Source organism: Myotis nattereri (assembly GCF_964212035.1).
Source record: "Myotis nattereri genome assembly, chromosome: 16".
Taxonomy (NCBI): Eukaryota; Metazoa; Chordata; class Mammalia; order Chiroptera; family Vespertilionidae; genus Myotis; species Myotis nattereri.
The window spans coordinates 47,291,326-47,310,178 of record NC_138091.1 but is presented as its reverse complement, the minus strand read 5'-3'; the positions used below and the strand labels follow the sequence as shown (position 1 = coordinate 47,310,178).

The 18,853-nt window shown below is 60.3% G+C and overlaps 1 protein-coding gene across 1 annotated transcript in view; it reads right to left on the bottom strand.

The window, feature by feature from the left end:
• The window catches only part of ARHGAP23 (Rho GTPase activating protein 23), a gene marked incomplete at its 5' end in the record, with an annotated part of 65,565 nt that overhangs the window by 23,662 nt on the left and 23,050 nt on the right, over window positions 1-18,853 (bottom strand). Inside the window, 10 exons of the mRNA XM_081109105.1 lie at window positions 4,716-4,859; window positions 6,128-6,185; window positions 6,365-6,476; window positions 6,663-6,818; window positions 8,273-9,437; window positions 12,390-12,444; window positions 12,607-12,685; window positions 12,882-12,977; window positions 14,083-14,110; window positions 16,474-16,635. Coding sequence (XP_080965231.1) covers window positions 4,716-4,859; window positions 6,128-6,185; window positions 6,365-6,476; window positions 6,663-6,818; window positions 8,273-9,437; window positions 12,390-12,444; window positions 12,607-12,685; window positions 12,882-12,977; window positions 14,083-14,110; window positions 16,474-16,635 — 2,055 coding nt within the window. The remainder of the gene's footprint in view (window positions 1-4,715; window positions 4,860-6,127; window positions 6,186-6,364; window positions 6,477-6,662; window positions 6,819-8,272; window positions 9,438-12,389; window positions 12,445-12,606; window positions 12,686-12,881; window positions 12,978-14,082; window positions 14,111-16,473; window positions 16,636-18,853) is intronic.

The window sequence follows — 18,853 nt, the reverse complement described above, 5'->3', positions numbered from 1 at the left end:
ATTCACCTGGCGTGGCCATGACTGGGAGAACCAGTAGGGGCGCTGGGAGGGCAACTGGGCCCCCCAGCATGAGCCACCTACATAAAACCCTCATAAAGCCCTTCCTAGTCGACATGTGCTCCCCTTCACAGCAAAACCCGTCAGGAGTGTCCACCACACCTGCTCTCCCCGCTTCTCTGCCTCTCACTCAAAACCCCACCCAATCTCCCTTCCCAGGAAAGCCACTTTCAAGGCCACTCGGGTCTCCCATGTAGCAGCTTCCCGGCCCTTCCCGGCCCTTTCCTTGGCCTCTCTACAGCACTTGGCCATGCCTCCCCCCTTCAAACCCTCTCTTGGCATCGGGGACCCCCACGGTCCCGGGTTTTCCTCCCAATTCCACTGGCTCCGTCTGGCTCCTCCGCTGGCTGCCTCCTCTACACCAGTGGTTCTCAACAGGGGTGCTCACCCCCAGGGGACATCTGTCTGGAGACATTTGTGGTCGCCACACCTGAAGTGCTATGGCACCTGGTGGGTAGAGGCCAAGGGTGCTGCTAAACAGCCCGATGCTCAGGAGAGCCCTCACAACACGGAACCATCAGGCCCAAAGGTCAATGAGCTGAGGTTGGGACCCTGCCCTAAGGGTGGGAGCTCCGGGACTTTGTCCTGGGCTCCCCTCTCCCTGCGTGCTTCCCAATGACGTCACTTGTCTGCCGATGGTGATGCCCAGGGTCCCCTCGGCCCGTCCTGTGCCTCCCGTCCCCTGTGAGGCATCTCCACTTGCATGCTCATATGGGGCAATTGATTTTCACCATCAAACCTGCTCTCCACCCCGCCACCCTCATCTTTTCCAGCTCGGTAAATCGACTCAGCTGCCCAGAAACCTGAAAGGTGCCCTTGACTCCTCCCTTTTCCTCGCCTCTGACGTTCAACCCATCAGAAAGTCACTTCTGCTTCCCAAACATCACCTGTCTCCATCATTCCTGCTAACACCTTGTCCGCGCCATCAACATCTCTCGCCTGGACAACGGCACAAACCCACCCAGCCTGCAGTCTCACCTCCCACAATCCGTTCCCGCCCAGCAGCTGCAGCCACAGTTTAAAATGTAACCCAGGTCATGTGTCTCCCCTGCTTAGCACCCTCTCATGGGTTCCCACGGTCTTGGAACCAAATCTAAGGACTCTGTGATCTGGTTCCTCCCCCTCTAAACCCATCTTCTCTCCCTCCCTCCTCCTTCCTCACTGTGTCAAGCCACAGGGCCTCCTGCAGGGAACAAGCCATGCCCACCTTTCTCGAGGCCTTTGCATTTACTGTCCCTTCTTTTTTTAAAAAAAAAAAAAAAAAAAAAAGAGGGAAAGAGATAGAAACATCAATGATGAGAAAGAATCATTGACCAGCTGCCTCCTGCAGGCCCCCTCCTGGGGATCGAGCCCACAACCAGGGCATGTGGCCTGACTGGGAATCGAACCGTGACCTCCTGGTTCACAGGTCGGGTAAAACCACTGAGCCACTCCAGCAGCCAGGCTGCACTTGCTGTTCCTTCTGCCGGGAGCCCCTTCTCTCGCTTCACGTGGCTGCCCGCTTCTCGCCCTTCAGGTCTGAGCTCGAAGGTCCCCAACATCCCCTCCTCAGGGAGACCTTCTCTGATCAGTTTTTTCTGTAGGCAGCTCCGCCACTCCCGACTTAAAGGCAATCACACCAGCCTGTCTGATTTCCCCGTCTGAATTCTCTGATTCATGGTGAGATTCTGAGAGCAGCAAGCTTGTCTGTCCTCTCAGACCACATCCCGCATCCTAGAGCCTCAGCAGACCCAAGGTGAGTGCTCATCAGTATTTACTGGGTAAATGAATGGATCCTCCTCGGAGCACCCTGAGGGCAGGGCTTCCATCTCAGCCTGAGAGCTCCTCTCCTCTGGCTGGTGGCTGCCTCAGAGCAGCCCTGCCCACCACCACCGACCTGGGGCCCTGGGCAGGACACAGCAGGGCCCTCCTGAAGCATTTTAACGTGGAAGTAAGGTGGTGATAAGGCTGCCCCTTTGAGACTGAACCAGCTAGTGGCCTTGGACAAGCCAAGCCCTCTCCCCTGGCATCAGTGTTCCCTGTTGCTAAACCGAGAGGTGAACCAGCTGGTCTCCAAGGTCGCATCCAGCTCAAGTGCTGCGTCCGTGGCTACAGGGAGAGGTCACACCCTCTCCCCTCTGCCTGATAGTCAATGTCTCTGAAACAGACTGGTGTTGAGGGTGGGGTGGGGGGGATGGGGCACCCAGGAGACGCTGTGGTTGTGGGAGAAGCCAACATCTGGCCAGCAATCAGGACCCTGAACGGACCAAGGGCCTGAAACTGCCTTGAGGGCCCCTCCCCTAACTCCCAGGCCACGGTACCTAGGTGGCGAGGGAGACTGGATTCTGGTCAAGATGGGAGTGGGAGCCCCTGCTGTCCAGAGCTGGTCAGTGAGCAGAAAGGGGCCAGCTCCTCTCCCTGCCCGGGAGACACCGTGGGTGGGCTTCAGGGGCCACCCAGAGCCGGGGGACAGGCTGCCTGGCAGGCAGGAGTAGCCGTCCTCAAAGGTTGGGCTAGAAGGGGTTGTCTACACCTGGTTGCCCTTCCTCAGCCACACAGCTGGCCCCTGCTGCCCCTCCTCGTCACCAGTCCTGGTCTACAGCCACTTGCTGACTCTCCTCCTTGCCCCCCACACCCCCACTTCCTTTCAAGGTGCAGCCCGTCTCTTGCCCTCTCCCTTCTGTGCTCCCAAACCTGGCTGCAGGTGCCGAGCACCCCCTGATGGACCAATGCCCTCCAAGGTGGGCCTCCATCCTGAGCGCCACACCCTCGGAGCCTCTGTCCCCAGAACACCTCCACCCTGGGACTCCACAAGACCCCGAAGCAACCTCTTGGCTTCTTTTCCCCGAACCTGTGCCTCCAGTGCCCATGGCTCAGGGCAAAGTCCCACTACCCACCACCCCACAACCCAAGCTGAGACCCCGGGAGCCTGCGCTACCTCCCCCTTCCTCCCTCACCTCCCAGCCATCAGAAGCCCGGGCCTTTCTTCCCCTTGAATCTCTCTAAATTGTCCCCTCCCCTCAGCCCCATGGTCAGGGCCCCCATCTTCGCTCACCTGGACAACAGCAGGGGCCTGGCCTCTTCCTGTCACAGGATCAACACTTACCTCCTGGCCTCATACACCCTCCACCTAAATCCCTGCCAAGGCTTGCCCTGAGGGACAAGGCCCCCGAGCAGGCACCCAACTCCCCTACCTTGGCTTCCACCTCTTGCCCTGGCTCCCAGCCACCCGCCTTTCTCCAGACCATCCAGGAGGGCATCTCCCCTGTCAGACCACTCTCCCCCCTCCCAGCTTGGTGGATTCTCACACATCCTTCATGTCTTACCCACCGCTCTGAGGCTCGGGCCACCCACTACATGCCATTGCCCTGGACACCCCCATCATAACCATCAGGCACTCCTAACTGTTATGCAACTGAGCTATTTCTGCTCGTCATGAACCCCAGCAGGGCAGGACTGGCCTGGATCCCTCACTACGAAATCCCGAGAACCTCAACTGAGAATCAGGGCGGGCCACACCCTTAGTCATTATCCACGGGCTGGATGGGGACACAGATAAGCCAATCCTGCCTGGATGACACATCGGCCCTTGGAGTAGAACACGGGTGTCTCCATCTTACAGGTCAGAAAAGTGGGGCTCAGAAGACAAGAGGCCTTCTGCCCAAAGCCTTATGCTTGATATGTGGCCGGGCAGGAATTTAAGTCTGCCCGGCCCCAAGTTTATCTTCTTTCCAGGTACAAGCCCCCTAGGAGGCAGGGTGGAAAATTCAAGTAACAGCAATAAGCAGAACAGCCCCCCACCCCCCACCACCCCCCACCCCATGCCAGGCACTGGGTAAATCCATCTCCTTTGATCCTCAGCAACAGGCGTATGAACTAAGGAATATATTAGCTCCGAGTACAGACGAGGGAATTGCGTCATGGGCAGGTGAGTCACCTAAGCTTCCCCAGCAATTTGTGTTGCAGTCAAGAGACAAGCCCAGGTTATGGTCACCACTCTGCTCAGCCTTGCCTGGGCAGCTGGTGTGGGGGGGGGAGGGGACAGCCGTGGGGCTGCCTCTCCTCCCCGCCGCTCAGCCGTGGCGCTGGCCTGGAATGGAGGTTCAATCTCCACAGGCCAGGGGTCCCGCCTTCCCCTCTTCGGACCCTGGTTATCCTCCCCCACCCTGCACCCCCAGGCCCAAGCCCCTTCGCCTCTCACCTGGGTCCCTATGGCAGCTCTGAACTGACCTTCACTGGCCTCCACGTGGCCTCTCTAACTCACTCCCCAGGCAGCCATCAAAGAGGCCCGGGGGCTGTCAGCTGCCCTTAGGATAAAGGCTGAAACTTCTTCTGGCCTTGAAAAGGCTCACCTCTGCTTTCTTTGGGGGCCTCAGCCCCTCTAAGAGCATCGCCCTGGCCTTGCTCCCTCGTCTTCCATGAACATGAACGGCCATTTTGGGGTGCTCTGCCTACCAAGGATCGCTGTGACGGGTCTTGTCAGAATCCCACAGAACAGACCTCTTTTTCGTGAGTTCGTGAGGTCCCCAGAAGTTTCCCCAGCATCTAACCTCTACCCCTCCGGCTACCGCCTCAGCCGGTTCTCTCTGGCTCCAGAGGCGGTGGGGTGAGGAGCGGAGGGTTCTGCTGGATCCAGCTTCCATCCATCCATCTTCACCTCATTCCTCCAGCCATCTTACCTTCCCCTTGTTGGTGAGGACCTGCTTATAATACAACCAGCCTTCTCTCCTGATATCGCTGAGGGTTGTGTCCGAGAGGTCAGAGGTTGAGTGTCGCTTAGAAGGAGCGTCAGCCTCTTCGGAAGTGCCCCAGCTATCCAAGGACTGCAGCGAGACAACAGAGGGCCAGGTAAGGTGGCTCCCGCAGTGCCGGCCTCTGGGGAGCCCCATGGGCCACGCACAGCCACCAGGGCCGGGCGCATGCCTGTGCTCTGCCCTGCTGCTCCGTGTGGCCGCGTGGCCTCGCCTGCCCTCTCTGAACCTCTGGGTTGAGGTCATGAGACACATGTGCTGGGGAAGCCAGAAAGGAGGAAAGGCTCTGACCAGCAGACCACGTGCCTCACCACGCCAGAAAAGCCAACCTGCAGCCGCCCGTGATTTTATAGACATGAAGAAATTAAGGATACAGAGGAAGTAACTGTGTCAACACAGAGTTAAATAAACAGAGGAAGTCAGAGCATCAATGAACAGAGACTTAGTGGAGCAGGTAGTCATGTCCACAAAGAGTTAAGCAGAGGAAATGACAGTGTCAACAGGACTCCAGCCACAGAGACGACGCGCCCGAGGGAGAGGCAAGCAAGCAGCGGCTGTTATGAGGAATAAGCCGGTGAAAACACCATCCGGGTGCCGAATGAGCCGAAGACGGCGCGCGTTTGGAATCAAGACGGCTTTTCCGGTCCATCCAGAATGAAGGAGTTAAGGCCATTTCAGCATTGGCCCTGTTTCCCCAGGTTCTGAGGCTGCGAACTCTAGCTTCGCCATCATTCTCAACCTTGTGTCCCCGCCCTGCCCCCCTACTTTTCGGAGTCCCCTGAAGACACCGCTCAAATACGGACCGAGTGCCTCCCTAGTGCGGGCACTGTTTCAGGTACCCATGGAGATCAAGCAGCGAACAGACCACATAAGTCCCTGCCGTCATGGAACTTACGTTCCAGCCGGGAGACAGGCAGGAAAGGAGATGGGTGCATAAATGACAGGACATGACAAGTGCGAAGGAGAAAAACAAACTTGCAAAGGGAGACATACAATGTCAGGGTGGAGGCTGGAAGCTCAGGGACGGCCTAAAGAAACCTGAAGAAAGTAAAAAAGTGAGGCATCCGGCTGAGGTGGGGCTGAGGAGAGGACATTCTAGACGGGGAAAGACTAGTGCAAAGGCCGTGGCTGGGAGGGTGTGTGGTGCCTTTAAGTGATGACAGAGCCCACAGAGGAGGGTGGGACACGTGGTGGACATGAGGGTGGGTGGGTGCAGGGAGAAAGAAAAGGGCAGGGACCAGAGGAGCCCATTTCAGATGACCGAGGCCACAGGCCTGGACCCGAGGCCCAGGCCCTGCCCAGCACTCCAACACCCTCGCCTGCCCACACACGCCACTCACCCCATCAGTAAAGAAGCTTCGGAGCATCCGCAAGCTGGGCACTCGGTTTGGCAGGCGCCTGGGAAGCAAGGACCGAGAGTGAGGGGTGTGGGAAGCACAGCTAGGACCTGAACCACCCAAGCCCCAAGGCTCAGAGGCCGTCCAGGGCTCGCTGCCCCGGTGTGTGGAGGACCCCAGGGCTGGGAGCCCCGCCACAGCCCAGGCAAGGTGGCTGTGATGGACCCACCCCATCCTCACCGAAGAGCCTTGCCCTCCTCCCGGAAGGTGTTGAGCCCGTCATCGCAGGACTTGGAGCGCTCCGTGGTGATGGCCAGCAGGTAGGAGGAGCGGCGGCCGGCCTTGATGCTGCCTGCAAAACGCCCGCATTGGGCCAAAGGGTCAGTGGGGCCGTAGGCTGGGGGCTTCCATGGAGCCCTCCTCTCTGGGCAGGGCCAGGAGCTGGAGCCAGCGAGAAGAGGTCAGACATCCGGTAGCAGGCCCAGCAGAGACTGCGGCAGCGAGGGGGAGGGTGGGGATGGGTGTGGGGAGCACTCACTGCAGTCCTTGGAGTAATGGCGGCCGAGGGCAAAGGTGAAGGTTGGGGAGGATGGGCTGGTGCCCAGGACGGGAGCCGAGTTCATGGCACTGGAGACCACAGCAGAGGCGGGGACGTGCTTGGCTTGTAGGTCAATGCTGGGGCTGGTGGGCTCATCTGCGAGAATGAAGGGAATGGTGGGTGAAGGTGGCAGAAAGCTGAACCTGCCTGTCCCCCACCCCCAGCCTTGCCTCTGGGCCCAGACCACATTCCCAAGGCCCCTCAAGTCTCCAGGGCCCTGCTGACAACATGCCCACAGCCAAGGTGCCCACCAACCAGACTGTTACCATGGAGGCTCGGCCCCTGCCTTCCCCAGCACACCAACGGCACCCAGGCAAGGGGTTGAACTACCCTTCTTAGACCACGCCCCTGAGGGCAGGGGCTGTGTCGCCCCAACCAGACTGGGAGCTTCTTGGGGATAAAGACCGTCTCCAGCTTTAGCTACAGGCTCCTCGAAGGGAGGGTTGTTTCCCCTCAGACTGGGAGCTTACTAGGGCTGTGTCTGCCCACTCAGACTGAAGGCTGGCTGTGGGGGGCCTGGCTGTGGGGGGCCAGGCCTGGGGCTCCCCACCCTCATTCCCACAGCTACACTCCCGTGAGCTAATGAGCCTCGGCTCCATTTCTCAGCTCCTGGCTTCCAGTCCCATGACTTTGCATCCAGTCTTTCTCCCAAGCCCCTGGACCCAGCCCAGCTCACCCTGCTCCCTCACACGTGCCTCAGATTCAGCAAACCCGAGACCTGTCCCTGCCCTCCTCCCTCCCATTTCCAAACGGAGGCATCACGCTCCAGCGAGGCAAGAAACCTGGGAGTCGCCTGGCCTCTCCACTCTCTTGTCTTTCCCTTATCCAACACCTGTCCTAGAGGCAGCAAACTTTCCGTGTTCCCTCTGCTCTCAGGGTAAGGTCCAAACTCCCTGGTCTGACAAGGCCCCTGCAGACCCATTCTGACAACCTGGAGGGGCATCCTGTCCCTATCATTTCAAGGTCCTTGCATACTCCAGTCTCTCCCCCTCAACATTCTTCCCCTAGCTAACTCCTTCTCCGTCCTTCTAGGCTTAGCCAAAATCTCCTTTCTTGAAGGTTCTCTCCTTGGCCACCATCCCAATCTAGGCTATGTGGCCCTTCCCTGTCTCCTAGAGCCCCCTGTACCCCCATCACACACTCATCCCACTGGATTGCCCTTGTCTGATCATACATCCCCATGTTGGGCCACACACTCCAGGAGAGCATGGAGCCTAGCACAGTGCCTGACACAAATACTTGCTAGATGGATGAAAGGTTGGAGGATAGATGGAAAGAACAAAGAATGAAAGAAACAAAGAAAAGATAGAAGGATGTAAAGAAGGTTGAAAGGAAAGACTGATGGAAGAGTGGAAAGAAAAAAGAAAGAAATGAATGAATGAACAAAGAGAGGAGGGAGGAAGAAAAAAATGGATGGACGGATGGATAACGAAACAGGCTGATCCCGTCAACACCCAACCCAGAGCTTTCCCCATGGTGAGAAGTGGGTGGGGTACAACAGGGCACAGATAACCACGTCTCCCAAGACAGCCCCCTGCACCGTCACTCACCAATGAAGGGGATGGAAGCCAGAGAGTCTTCTGTAGAGGCCAAAGGGGCCACCTTCCTGCCCGGGCGTTCCCCTCGCCCACTGGTCTCTGGCTCTGGGGACTCGTCACCAAATCCACGGTTCATCTGTCTTGCAGGGGGGAGCTGGACCTTGCGGCCCGTTGGCGGCTTCTGCCTCAGGACCACCTCATCTCGATGATCCTCGGCGGGAGGCTCCAGGGCCCGGGGGCTGGGTTCTGGCCGACCAACCCTGGGTGGTTCAGAGGCCTCTGGCAGGAACGGTGCAGAGGACTGGGCCAAGTTGAAGGTAGGCAGTCCTCCGAAGGGTGAGTCCCGAAAGGAGAGTGCGTGCAGGAGGCCAGTCCGGCGCTGGAATGATGGGCTGTAGCTCCGGTACCCAATGTAACCCATGTCGTCCGGGCCCTGCAGACCAGGTGGGGGTGGAGCCTGGGGCCCGGAGAGGTCTCTGGACGGGCAGGCTGGAGTGCGGGCCGATGGACGCTGGGAAGTCCAGCCACAGCGCTCGAATCGGGGTGACACCAGGGCCCCTGGCCCCAGTGCCTCAGCTGAGTGGGTGGTCCGGCTCAGGTAGTCATCTGAGCGAGCTCGGTGCCAGCCCTCCTGGCCCAGCTGGCTCAAGGCACCCTGGGAGGTGGAACAGGGCCACGGGTGGCGGGCAGTCATATCCTCTAACCGGTCCTGGGAGGCACTGCGGACCCGAGGGGGCATGGCGTGGCACCGTCTCTCCCCCGCCCTGCGGGGGACCTGGTTGGACAGCCAGTGTGACAAGGCCTGCTGGCACTCCAGTTTGCTGGGGAGCACCCGGCTGCCAGGCTCCGGGAAGGCACGGGGTGTCCGGGGCTCTGAGGGAAGGTGGGGGAAGGCACCAGGGCTGGGGCGGGGCTGGCTCATCCCCAAAGAAGGGTTGTCCGAACGGGTGCGGACAGTAGATGGGACGCGGGGCCCCGGGTCACTCCAGGCAGCAGGACTCCGGGGGTCACTGGGCAGTGCTGAGTGGGGCTCAGGCACCATACTGGCCCAGGTAGAGACCCGGGCTGGCGGGGCGTAAGTCTTGCGATGGTAGCAGATGGGGGGCGGCTCTGGGATGCTCTGGGCCTCTCCAGAATACGGCTCGTTCCCTCTCAGGTAGGCATCCTGCGAGTAGGCCTGACGGGGGACAGAGGCAGGTGAGCAGGGCTGGACAGGTCCCACAGGGCCGGGCTGCAGAGGCCCTGGGAGCTCAGGATGACAGGGAAGGGGACCAGGCAGGAGCAGTCCTGAGTGGGTGGGGGAGGGAGGGCGTGCTCCAAAGACAGTGGGTGGAGGACAGAAATAAGAGGCCTTTGAGAGTCACACACACACACACACACACACACACACACACACACACTCACTCACTGGAGAAAGAGCCAGGATTTCTCTAAGACTTATGACAAGGACTGCCCTTAGCCACAAACATTCCGACATCTGCTTTCTGGGGTCCTCCCCCCTGCTGGCCTCAGCTGCCTTCCTGCTTCCTCATGTCCAACAGTGCCCACAGAGCTGGGAAGTCCCACCAGAGACCAGTCAAGGTGGCAAATGACAGAGAAGGAAGCCGGTTAAGGGGTGTGTCTGGGGGGGAAGGTGGGGTGGTAGGCAGCCAGAAAGCCCAGCTGTCCAACCTTCCCCTGGATGGGGAGCTGGGGGCCTGGCCCTGGGCCGCTGGGGTGAGCAAAACCAGCTCCCCTCCTGCTCCCTCTGAGCCAGGTTGGGGGAGGGGCCAGACTGGCGGAGGGGCCCTGGGCCACCTTCTGCCACCCAGGCCTGGAATTTGGCTCGAGGAGCTGAGGCTGACGCTGCATCGCTGGGGAGTGACAGGGCCGGTGCCCAGGAAGGCCAAAAAAGGAGGCAGCCCCCGGGGACAGCAGCCCGGTGGCCCTACCCCAGCCTGGCCCTTGATGGGCTGCCCAGTGGCCTATCTCAGGGTGAGTATCCAAGGGTGGGAGGGTGTAACCAAACAAGCGCGCGAACACACACACACACACACACACACACACACACGCACACACACGCTACACCACAGGAGACACCGGAAAATACACACCCAGAAACACACGAACACAGACAGAGAGAAACACAATGAGACACACACACAAATAACTACACCTCCAGCCCCGGCACACGCATCATAGGAGGAGAGCGAGCTAACCACACCCCCGCACACTGAGCCCCCTCCGGGCCAACACCGCCGGCCAGGGACACACATACCTCTCCTTCCGGCCATCCTGCCGGCTCCGCGGGCGGGCTCCCCGCATCACGCGGGTGGCGGCAGCATCCCTCCCGCCTCCCCCCTCCCCCACCGCCTCCTCTCTAACCCCTTCTGCACTTCGCCAGCCCCGGCCTCCGCAGCCCCCCCACCGGTCTGCCCTGCCTGCAGCTGCCCTTGGCCCCCGCCGGGCTCTCTGGGCTGCGGGAGGAGGAGGGAGGACGGAGGGAAGGATGGGTGTGGAGGGGCCTCGCAGCGTCGGCGGTGGCGTCAGCGGCTGCCGCGGCCCCATTGGCCTCCATCCTTGGCTCCCAACCACAGGAATGCCTGGGCCACACCCTCTGGCGGACAGGGATAGGGGGGCCAGCGGAGGCTCCCAGATGCTGACATCTGGGGCTGCCCACCCGAGACTGAGTAGCAGAGCTCCTGGTTGCTGCCCTCCTTTCCTGCCCCCCTTGTTTCTTGCCCCCCTCCAGCGGAAGAGGGAGTGGGAGGACACGCCCTAGGCCCTGACCTGTCACCCCCTCCAGGCTGGGGGTGGGGCACCATCTCACAGCTCGCCTAGCCTCGGCCTCGGGGTGTCTGGGCAGGGTGTTTGAGATTTGGGGGGAGCTGTGCACCTCTCTAGGCCCCCAGTCTTGCCTCTCCCTCACCAGGAAGGGCCAGGGGACAATTGAGGTCAGGGGGTGGAGGTTCCCAGGGGGGCACGGGGCCAAGTCTGGCACTCTGACTACAGGGATTATGAGAACACGTCCAGGGCAGAAGCCAGCACAGTGGCTCTCAAGGCCTCCTGGGCTTGGCACTCAGCCCTCCCCTGGGGGGCAGTGACCTTGGGGGCAAGCAAGCTGACATCTGGCTGGGATCCCTGAGACCAGGGCACTGGGCACTGGGCACTGGGCAGAGAGGACAGCCCTGGGCTCTGGGTCAAGGCTGGGAGGGGGAACAGAGAGAGGCAGCATGTGCATGCGTGTGGGCATGTATGTGTGCGTGGAGTGTGTGGGGTGGACAGGTACACATGTGAGTGCCGGATATGCTGCCTGCAATGTCCTGGTGTCTGCTGGGCCCGGTGCAGAGCTCAGGTGCGCTGCAGTGCCCGTGGGGAGGTGCTTGGACTGCGCACCATGATTGTGTGAGGTTTGGTGAGCGCGGGCACCGGGCTGGGGCTGGCGCGTGCTGTGATGTTTGTGGGCATATGCGCTGTGACAACAGCCAGCGTTTCTGGTGTCAGTGAGTGTGAGAAGTTCGAGCACGTGTGTGGTGGTGGGTGCTGCACGGCGGTATCTGAGGGGTGTGGTAGTGGGTGCCTGGGTGAAGCAGGGAGAGGCTGTGTGTGTGGTGGTGTGTGCTTGGTGTGGGTGCTGGGTGGATTGCGTGTGTGTATCATGCTCTGCGGTATGTGGCGTGCTGGATGAAGGGTTGCTGAGGGGTTATGCTGTGTGGCTGTGTATCTGGCATGTTCTGCTTGTGTGTTGCATGGTGTGTTGTGTGGACGAGAGCACACGACAGTGGGGTGGGGCGTGCCTGTGTGTGGACACAGCTATAGGAGACACACTCACTTGGGGCCAGGCAGCGAGAAGGTGCGGGTAGCAGGAGTCTCACCGGAGCCGACAAAAACGTGCCAGTCTGGCAGGGCCCGCTGGGCCACTCTCCTTCCAGATCCCCTGGCAGGAATCCTGTCTGCCTAGGCTGGCGCCTCCCCTCCCCCAGAGCAGCCCTGAATGAAGCAACAACTTAGCCCCAGCCCAGGGATGGGCCTGGCATCCCCGATTGGGCAATGCCAAGTTGGTGCTGCCCCCTTCACTCTCTTCTCTGCCTCCCAGAGGGGCGGACGCAGGAGGGAGGGAGGCCCGAGGAGAAAGGCAGAGGGGACTCACCAGCTGGAGGATGTCCTCGTCCCTGGGCATGATGGAGAGTTCCAGAGCATCATCGCTACAGAGACAGGGCAGGGGGTCAGGCCCAGACGAGGCAACAGGGTCTGGGAGAACAGGGATCCTGGTCGCCAGGGCACCCCCAGGGCCAAGGGGATGGGGGTGCAGGGACTCAGTGAGAGGGCAGAGCTACTATGGGAGAAGAGAGGCAGGGGGCGCTCACCTGTTCTGGATCAGAGCTATGACCTGTGAGTAGCTCTTCCCGATGACACTCTCCCCATTCACCTTCACTAGCCGGTCTCCTGGGGACAGGGGGCAGGACCACGTGTGAGCAGGCCAGGGCGTGTCAGTGGCCCCCCCTGAGCACCCCTGTCCGGAATGGATGACAGCGGGCGGCAGAAGCCTCCCTAACACCTGGGTCCAAGAATCCCATCCTAACCCGAGGGCAGGAAGAAGAGACCCAGGGGTGCAATGAGCCGGGTAACTGGGACAGCTCACCTGTGCGAAGCCCCGCCCGGTGGGCAGGGCCCTCATCCTTCACATTCTTGACGAAGATGGTGTCCATGGGCTCCAGGCGGTGCCGGGGGGAGGGTCCTGGTGAGCATCAGCCAGGTTAGCTGGGGGAGGCTGCTGAAGGTGACACCCATGCACAGCTACACACACAGAGGACACACTCAGAGAATAATCACTCACACAGACACAGACACGGAGACCCGCACGCCCACAGGGGCACGGTGCACAGGGTCAGACAGGACGACACACTCCTGGGAGAAGGAAAACCTACACGGATGCTGAGCGGCTCCGTATGCCTCCTGCGTCCCATGCCAGACGGAAAAGGAGACATTGTTCTTCCCCTTCTTAGCTCGCTGTCTGGTGGGACACACACACACACACACACACACACACAGCACAAGACAAAGGAAAGGGCACCCTAAGAGAGGCTGTATCAAGTCCTGCAGACACATCAGCGGGGAGAGACACCCCCATACACAGAGCATGTCCACACCCAGAGACCAGGGGAGCTGCAGGAAGGCCCCGACCCCCACACTCTGGCATCACATGGGACCCCAGCAGCCCTATTCTGCTGCTAACTGTCTCCGCCAGAAATGGGCCTCTTCTAGGTCAGTGGGCTCCTCCCCTTCAACCCCCCACAGGCCTCTGTGATGGGGACTCGGGAAGAGAGTGTGCCCATGGCTTCCCCGCGGAAACCCTAGTGGCAGAGGAGGAAGGTTGCCTGTTCAAGGAGTCCTGCCTTGAATACCCTGGGGAGCCTGGGTGCCAGTGAGGGACCCTGCGAAACAGCAAGGGCGACCGCCAGGGGATGGAGGCTCATATTGGAAAAGATCCAGACGCCAGGGTCCCCTTATGCCCAACATATCTGCAAGGACAGCCCTGGACCAGCTGCACCCCCGCCCCCCAGCTGCCCCCCACTCCCTGGCCCTGCAGCCCCTGTGTGTGCCTCAGTCTAGGCTGGGAGCGACTCCAGGGCAGGGGCCGGGTCTTAGAAATCCATGGCTCCTCACGGTGCCACCTCTAGTGTGAAATGGAAAGGCCCGGAGGGAGACAAATGTGGGAAAAGAAAGGGAGGAGAGAGGAAGAGAGCGTGAGCAGATGTCCGGGGTGGCCACACGGAGAAGAGCAAAGACAGGAACAGCAGTCGAGGGCGAGGGGCACAGCAAAATCCAGGCTGACTCCTTACCTCCTCCTCGGCCTCCATTCTCTTCCTCCTGCAGGGGACAGAGAGATGGGTGTTGGCCCTCAGCCCAGCCCTCGGCAGCAGAGAGGGAGGCCCAGCTCCACCTGGGCGGGCCCCTTCACTCTCCCTCACCCAACGGCCTACCCTCTTATCTTCTCCAAGTAGCCCAGCGCCTGGAGGCGGCGGGAGGGGTGTCCATAGGGACATCAAGTCCCAGGCAGGATTCCCCAGTGACATGAGCTCTCTCTCATGCTGATCCCACCAGGTCAACATCTCAGCCGTCTGAAAGCCCCCAGTACAATGGGGGACCCATGACCCCTCCCCTTGGGGAGCTCAAACCAAGCGTACGTACACACAGAGAGAACCCAGGCAGACACAGATAAGCAGGCATGACGAGTGCAAACAGTGGCTATCAGTTCTCAGAGAATGGGAGGGCAGGCCTGATTAGCGTCCCTCTGCGGGAGGGGACTTTAAGGCCTGGAAGAAGGCACTCTGGGTGAGGGGAGTGGAGTGTGCAGGCGCTTGGTATCAGAAATAAGCCAGCATATGTAGCACTGAATCAGCTGAGCTGCAGGAGCAAGTCAACACCAGCAAGCCACCGAAGTCAGACCGAAGCATTCAAGTTTGAAATGAGAGAAAGAGGGAGCCAGTGAAGGTTCTTGAGTGGGAGAGAGTGGGTGTGAAATACCAGTTAGAGAAGGGGATTCTGGCACCTAGGTTCAGGGCTAAGAAACTGAGTCAAGGGGACCCACTGGGGAGGCCTCTGGGACCATCCTGGTGAGTGAGGGGGAAGGGCACTAGATTTGGGGGAGAAACAAATGAGAGGAAGGAGGAGGTCAGAGAGACACAGAGGGCCAGCAGGAGTAGCATTTTAGAGCGGGATCCAACCTGCAGTGCCATCTTGTCTAACTCTCCCCAGAGATCACCCATGTTACAGCCGACTTGTCCAGGGCTGCTCGCTCAGACTCAGTCGCGGAGCCAGGGCTGGAACCCAGGACTCTGGCATGCCAGCTGGGACAAGAAGGCTCGGGGCACTGCTGGAGAGTCCCTCCACCCTGCCCTGCCCTGCCCTCCCATATGCGGTGCCTGCCCACTGATGTGAGCGGACAACACAGGAGCGGGTGGCAGAGGCAGACGGGTGCATGTGGCCGGCTGAGCTTCCTGCAGGCTCCCAGTCCTGGGCAGGCTCTGGAAAGGCAATGGAGCTGTCCCTGGCTTACCCCACCCATGTGAGCTCTTGGAGACAGGCCCACCACTAGCCTAGACCACAAAGGCTGCTCTTGCTCTTGTCACCCCTCAGCAGGGACCCCTGAGAGAAGTCGGCAGAGGCCAGGAAAGAAGGAAGAAAGAACTGAAGGTTCCAGGGAACTCGGGGGCTGGTATCCTTGGGCATCAAGGGGTGGGGCAGTGCCCCTCCCACACCCCATCAGCCCCCACTCACACTCAGCAGCCAGTGAGAAGGGCTGCTGTGGCCCCCAGCCCAGATTCAGACATGGCTAGGAGCGGTGTACACCCACATACACATGATGTGTATTTACAGACACCAATGTGCACCTGTCTAGATACACACGTGTGTGTGCATGACCAGCATACCATGTATGCACATGTGCCCACAAAGAGCAGTGCACACACAGGCAGTGAAATCCAACGTCTAGGTTCTCTGGCAACGAGCTCCCCATGGGAGAGTCTCCTGGCAGAGTGCAGGCTGGGCTCAGCTCTGGGGGAAGGGGAGAGATGGGTTCATTGGCTCCAAAGTGAATTGTCCTCCTCTGCTGCTGGGAGGGACTTGGGGAGGGGAGCAGGGCCCTCCTGCACATCTGCTTCCCCTGCAGAGACCCCTCCTCCCAGCTGACACTGCGGGTTGGGCTGAGCAGCCTGGTTCCTAGACTCAAAGAACTTGACATTTATATGAGGGCTAGAAGGGCCCTTAGGGGCCAAGCAGAGAAATGCCCTCAGGTTGCAGCAGGAAAAGCAAAGCCCAGAGATCGCAGTGAGTTAGGAGTTGTCCCAGGGCTAGAGCCCAGGGTTCTTTCCAGCACAGGGAGCCGGAGCCTGGGCCCGGGGCGCTCCGGGGGTGCTCCAGACGTGTGTTAGGACAGACTCCCTGAGAGCTCAGGCTGGGCGGGGCAACAAACCCAGCTCAGAAGTGGCCAGCGGACGAGGGGGTCTCAGGACTGCATCTCTCCGAGCAGCTGTTCACCTTCCAGAGACCAAGAGTCCGAGGTGCGAGTGAGCACCCTGGCTCCCTCACCTCTGGGCGACCTGTCCTGAACCAGCCACCCCTCCCCTCTCCTGAGAAGATGAAGATGGCCCAGGACACAGGAGGAGGACTGTGCCGGAGGGGCCGGTGCAAAGCGATCTCCTCTCCCGCAACAAGGCTGCCTCAGGACGTACCTTCAGGCTGCAGTGCACGGCGGACTCGGGCGGGTACACGATGAAGTGGCGCAGGGTGAAGCCAAAGCCATCCTGGAGGCTTTTGTGCAGCAGCAGTGTCCGCGGCCCCTGCCAGGGGAGGGGGCGCCCGGAAGAGCACCCATCTCTCGGGCCCAGGGGCAGCTGTGGGAGCACAGGGGGACGGGTGAGTGGCCTGGTGACCCACAGTCTCAAGTCTGCACACTACCTCCTGCAGCCCCGAGGACCTGACGGGGGCTAGATGGGGTCCATGGGGTTCCAGGCACCCTCCTCCTCCTCAGCCCTTCCTTCCTCTCTCACACTCATCGGCCCAACCGCTTCTTCCTCTTTCTTTCCTCTCAATCCCCTCATAACGCCTCTGCCTCCGAGGAAATAACTCACTGCCGTGAGCCAGGTGCTGGCTCCGTTCAGTCACCAGATGTTCACTAAGCACCTACTGTGTGCCAGGCGTTGGACACACAGTGCCTGCTGGTGTCTGAGCTCATTCCTGCCGCTGCACAACCTCACACACGCACGTACACGTATGCAGATGCAGACACATTCACACACGTTCATGCACACAGAACACACCGCAACACCCAGACAAGCACACTCATGTGCAAAGTGCACACACACAGATGAGTACACACACGCTCTCATGTCGACACGCAGAGATGTGCACACACAGTCACACAGAATCAGTCTCATGTGCACAGCACATGCCACACATACAGACATACACTGGTCCCCCCACACACATCCTTCAGGAGCAGCAAGGGGAACAGTGGGGGACTAAGAGCCACATGGGAGGGCGGGACATCAGGCACATCAGCGACTTCCTGAGGCTCGGGAGCCCAGCCCAGAGGCCTGGCTGGCTCAGTGGAACAGAGTGAGAAACCAGGTGGGGGTGGGGGACACTTGGCTGCCCTCGGGCCCACCCACTGGAATCCCTGAGATTCCCCAGGATGACATGTCTGAAGACAAGGGTTTGGGAACCCAGCACTGTTTCTGGGACAAGAGGATGGACAGTGCCTGGGGAGGGCTCCCTTCAGGTCCCCTGCTCAGACACACAGAGGGAAGGTGAGTGATAGGAGTGTGTCCGAGAGATGTGTTCACAGGGAGGCAGGGGCCCCATTGGAGAAGGGGGGAGCGAGGGGCAGAATGCCTGGTGAAAAGCCAGGAACCCTCCCTTGGGGAGTTTTCACCCCCACCTCAGGCAGCCTGACCTAACCCCTCAGAGGACAAGGAGCCCTTCATCCCCACCCTAAACAGTCCTCCGACCCCTCACTCCTCCTGGGCACCGGAAAGGAAGGCCAGGTGGGCGCAGAAGGAAGAAGGCCCCTCGTTCTGGGGTGAGGAGCTTCCACTTTACTATTCAGACCCCCTTTCTTCCCCGTCTAATAGCTGGAGAAAGCTCAGATTTGCCGCTCAAATCTGATACTAAGAAGTTCCATCATCTATCCGTCCACTCCCCCGTTAGCACATCTGGTGGAAGGAAGCCTGCCATGTGCCAGGGCTACGCTAGGGAACTCTGCCTGGGGCTGGAAAGATGAACAAAAAGTATGACAGAGGCAGTCCTTGCTTCATGCAGCCCCAGGGACACGGCTGGAGGGAGATTCGAGAGGCGCCTGAAGCCCCGGGCCGAGGTGACCACTCTGACATGTGCGTCTGGAAAACCACCTGGATGAGGCTGTGAGCTCACTGTCCTCGCAAGGGTCCAAGCAAGAGCTGGACGACCCCCAGTCTTTGCTGGGATCCCGGCCTGGGGTGGGAGGTCCAGTGATGGCCCCTCCGTCCCCTCCACCTATGGCGATCGCCTGGACTCTCCCTCTTAGACCCACAGTCCCGTGGGGGTCAGAGGAGAAAATTCTCTGGTAATTCTGCTGAGGCCTGAATCCCCTTGGATTTCCTGTCTCTGCTGACCTGGCAATGAACTGATGGGGGAGAAAAGAGGGCCTCAGTAGACCACCCCATTCCCCTCCTTCCAGAAGCCCCAGCGCCTCTCCAGCGTGGCAGCGGCCCCTGCACACCCTCCACTCAGGCTCAGAACGGAGGCTGTTTGCAGGGCCCATTGTTTTGCTGGTGTCCTGGATTAGGTTTAAGCCACCAGCTGCCCCAGTGACGAGAAGTGGCTGAGACAGGTCCCCGCATGCCCCCCATTCCTCCCAGCGCACATCCTGCCCGGAGCTGCCAGCTGCCAGGCGGGGGGTGGGGTTGGGGATGGGGGGGGGACCCTCTGGGAGGCCTGCCTGTAATCCAGGGCAGTAGGCATGCCTTCTTTCCTCAGGTCCCCTCCTCACCCAGGCACGGTGCACCCCCACCCTTATCTCAGCCTGTCCCTCTCCTCTTTCCCTTCCCCCACCCTTTCCAACCAGGCTCCTGA